The sequence below is a fragment of the Oryx dammah genome, unplaced genomic scaffold, assembly GCF_014754425.2.
Source record: "Oryx dammah isolate SB20612 unplaced genomic scaffold, SCBI_Odam_1.1 HiC_scaffold_17, whole genome shotgun sequence".
Taxonomy (NCBI): Eukaryota; Metazoa; Chordata; class Mammalia; order Artiodactyla; family Bovidae; genus Oryx; species Oryx dammah.
Genome location: NW_024070201.1, coordinates 58,709,917 through 58,712,789, shown reverse-complemented (window position 1 = coordinate 58,712,789; position 2,873 = coordinate 58,709,917). Strand labels below are relative to the sequence as shown.

Here is a 2,873-nt window from a genome sequence, read left to right as displayed (position 1 = left end):
TTTAAGAGGAAGGGATTGCCTGAGAGGATTTCTAAGATTATTAAATGGGAAAGCACCCTCGTGTCTGTAAGTTAAGTGAGAGTAAGACTTATGGAACCAGATGTAGAATACAGGTCTGAGTGGTGCCAGGCCCCAGCCCTCTCCTTTCCTGGAGCTCCCCTTCTCAGGAGAGCAGAGATCAGTAGGGTCTCCCGTGGTGGTCTGCAGCCTAGGCACATGTACACACAGACATCTCGGATGTTTTGGTCCTTTAAGGGTAGGCAGCTCAAAGCACCCGCTGCTCTTTATTCTCTGATGTCACTGAAGGAGCAGTAGCTGGGCCCCAGGCCTCGCACGGTACAGTCAGTGCCGTCGCGGTCACACTTGCCGCAGTGACATTCAGTGGCTACTGGGTATGTGTACAGGGAGTCTGCATGGCGAGCACAGCCAGGCACTTTCACCGTCTCGTACACCAGCTCCTTGAAGGTACATGCTTTCTGGATATTGGGCCTCGCTGGGTCCTTGTACACCAAGTCCTGAGTGGTTTAGGAGACAGAGAGAGAGAGAGAGAGAGAGAGATGAGTTACAGTAGTCTGGAAGTTTCTGTTTAGCTTAATCAAAATGAGACAGGGATTGAATACTGCTTACTCTAATATTTACACTTTAAAATTATTTTATGAAATTCCTAATCAAGGAAACATATCTCATAAATGACCTATATGCTATACCATGTTTCCTGATTATTCTACAGCTATTTCAGAAAATAGAAGTTCTTTCTTTTATTACTCCTTGTGTCTTTGTCAAAATGTTAATTATTTTTTCAACTATCAAGCAATTTGAATTTCAATAGAGGAAAATGATTAAAAGAGAAATTGACAAATTTTAATTTGACTTTTTTACTTAGTTGAAAGCTGTATTAATGACAACTTGAACCACGAATCAGTGGAGTTTAATTCCTCAGGAATTTTTTCCAAATGCATTGTCCCTGAGTGTTTATAAAAAGTCAAAAAGTATATAATGTGGAATGATAATGCTTAGATTAGCCTGACTATGAAAGCTTATGTAAGATTTTAAATATTTCGCTGTCTTATAGACATCTCTCCACCTTGAAGGTTATATATTTTGCACAAGTCACAGTTTCTAAGGCTACATGGTTTGTACATAAGAACTTTAATCCTGGCAGAATAGGTTTTTTTGTAGCACTTTCTAGTAAAAAAACTATATATATATATATATATATATATATATATATATATATATATATATATATTTGCACTGAGGGAAAAAGTTGTTACTTCTGTTTAAGTTATTTCAATATCATGCCACTAAGTCTATATCCCAAGTAGATGTGATAAGTGGATTTTGGTCAAACTCATTTACCACCCCATAAAGTATATTTCATTAAAAAGTTGATATTTTCAATTTCAGCTTATAGAATGAAATGCTGCATAGATAGCCAGGTGTTATAGGGAAAAAAAGAAAGTAGAAACTGCCCATTGGATTAATTCAAAGAAGCTGTGTGAATACAAACTGATTTTTGCCTCTGTGCCTTGATTTTCTCAACAGTATAAAGAACTGAGTGGGTTTACTAATTCATTTTGGTTATAACAGTCTACAAGGATTGATTGTGTTCTCAGGCTGCTTGTTGGCATTTGTATTCAGCAGGCCAATAAGACAATTTTTATAATGTGGCTGTGCTTTTATGTGGCTTGCAAACATATTTTGGTACTAGCTCTGTTGTAAAGATGTGGCCTCAATTACAGAAATTAGCTTTCGGGGACTATTGTAGCTGTTCTATTAGTAAATGTATGTATGTTTATGTTTTTAATCTCTCCATATGTAAAATCTATCATAGAACTATTTTTTGAAATAATGAAAAATTTAAAAAATTTTAAAAATAGAGTAGCATATTACTAAATTGATCAGATCAAACCTAACTCTTCTTTACATTTACGGTAATCAAATCTAAGCCCAAACATTTAGTTTATATCATGGTAAAAAAGCCAGTCATAAAACAGTATTGGCTAAAGGACTCATGGCTATTCCTTGGGGAACTTAAAATATTGACAAGTGGGAATCAATGAAGCCTGCCTTGTCCAGACCCTCAGCACCCTCACTTCCAGCAAAGCACAGTGCCTACCCGGGTGTAGCAGTAGCCCGCACACCACGTGGTGTTGATGCTTATGCAGAAGCTACATTCCTCTTTCTCCACCGTGATGGTGATGTTGGTCAGCTCGCAGCTTCTGCAGCAGATTGCTCTCCAGCAACAGAAAAGGAAGCAGAACTGGACGGACTTCATCCTGGGCTGGGAAACAAACAATTAAGGACTGTGAGAAACTGAAAAACCAAAGAATTATAATCGTTTATATATGCTGACCAAACCAAAAATAATTTTTCTATCCATCATCTCCCATCATATTTTGCTCCAACAATGTTTTTTCCCTTCTTTTCCTTTGCTTTACTTCTTTGTTTCTTGAACAAGCATTTCTAATTATGCTCCTCAATTTTTTTTGTTGTTGTTAAAGTAGAAACATATTACAGATCAAAACTCCAATATAATGATTTAAGCAGAGCAGTGTTTGGTTTAGAACATTACTGCTGTCTATTTTAGAGTGATTACTCTGAAGCAAGCAATCATGATCATTGTATTTGTCCCTTTATTACCATTTAAAAGACTAAAAAGAAACTTCTGTATTACAAAATTAGTTCATCATTCTTAGCATCTCATAAATGTTATCATTTGCTTTTGCCCCCCTTTGTTTAAAATGAGACTATTACAGAGGCCAGATGAATTGATCTATATAAAGTCAATTGCTTGCTAACATTGATTACAGTGTATTTAAGAAGCCAGGTTGACAAGCACAGATTCCCTATACGATAGAAGTTAAAAAGCT

The 2,873-nt window shown here is 36.5% G+C and overlaps 1 protein-coding gene across 1 annotated transcript; it reads right to left on the bottom strand.

Moving 5' to 3' along the window:
- Positions 1–284: 284 nt before the first annotated feature.
- FSHB (follicle stimulating hormone subunit beta) lies at positions 285–2,278 on the bottom strand. The gene is made up of 2 exons (XM_040258922.1): positions 2,120–2,278; positions 285–515 (listed from the first exon to the last, which is right to left on the bottom strand). The coding sequence occupies exons 1-2, from the start codon at positions 2,276–2,278 to the stop codon at positions 285–287; spliced, it is 390 nt and encodes a 129-aa protein (XP_040114856.1).
- Positions 2,279–2,873: the final 595 nt, after the last annotated feature.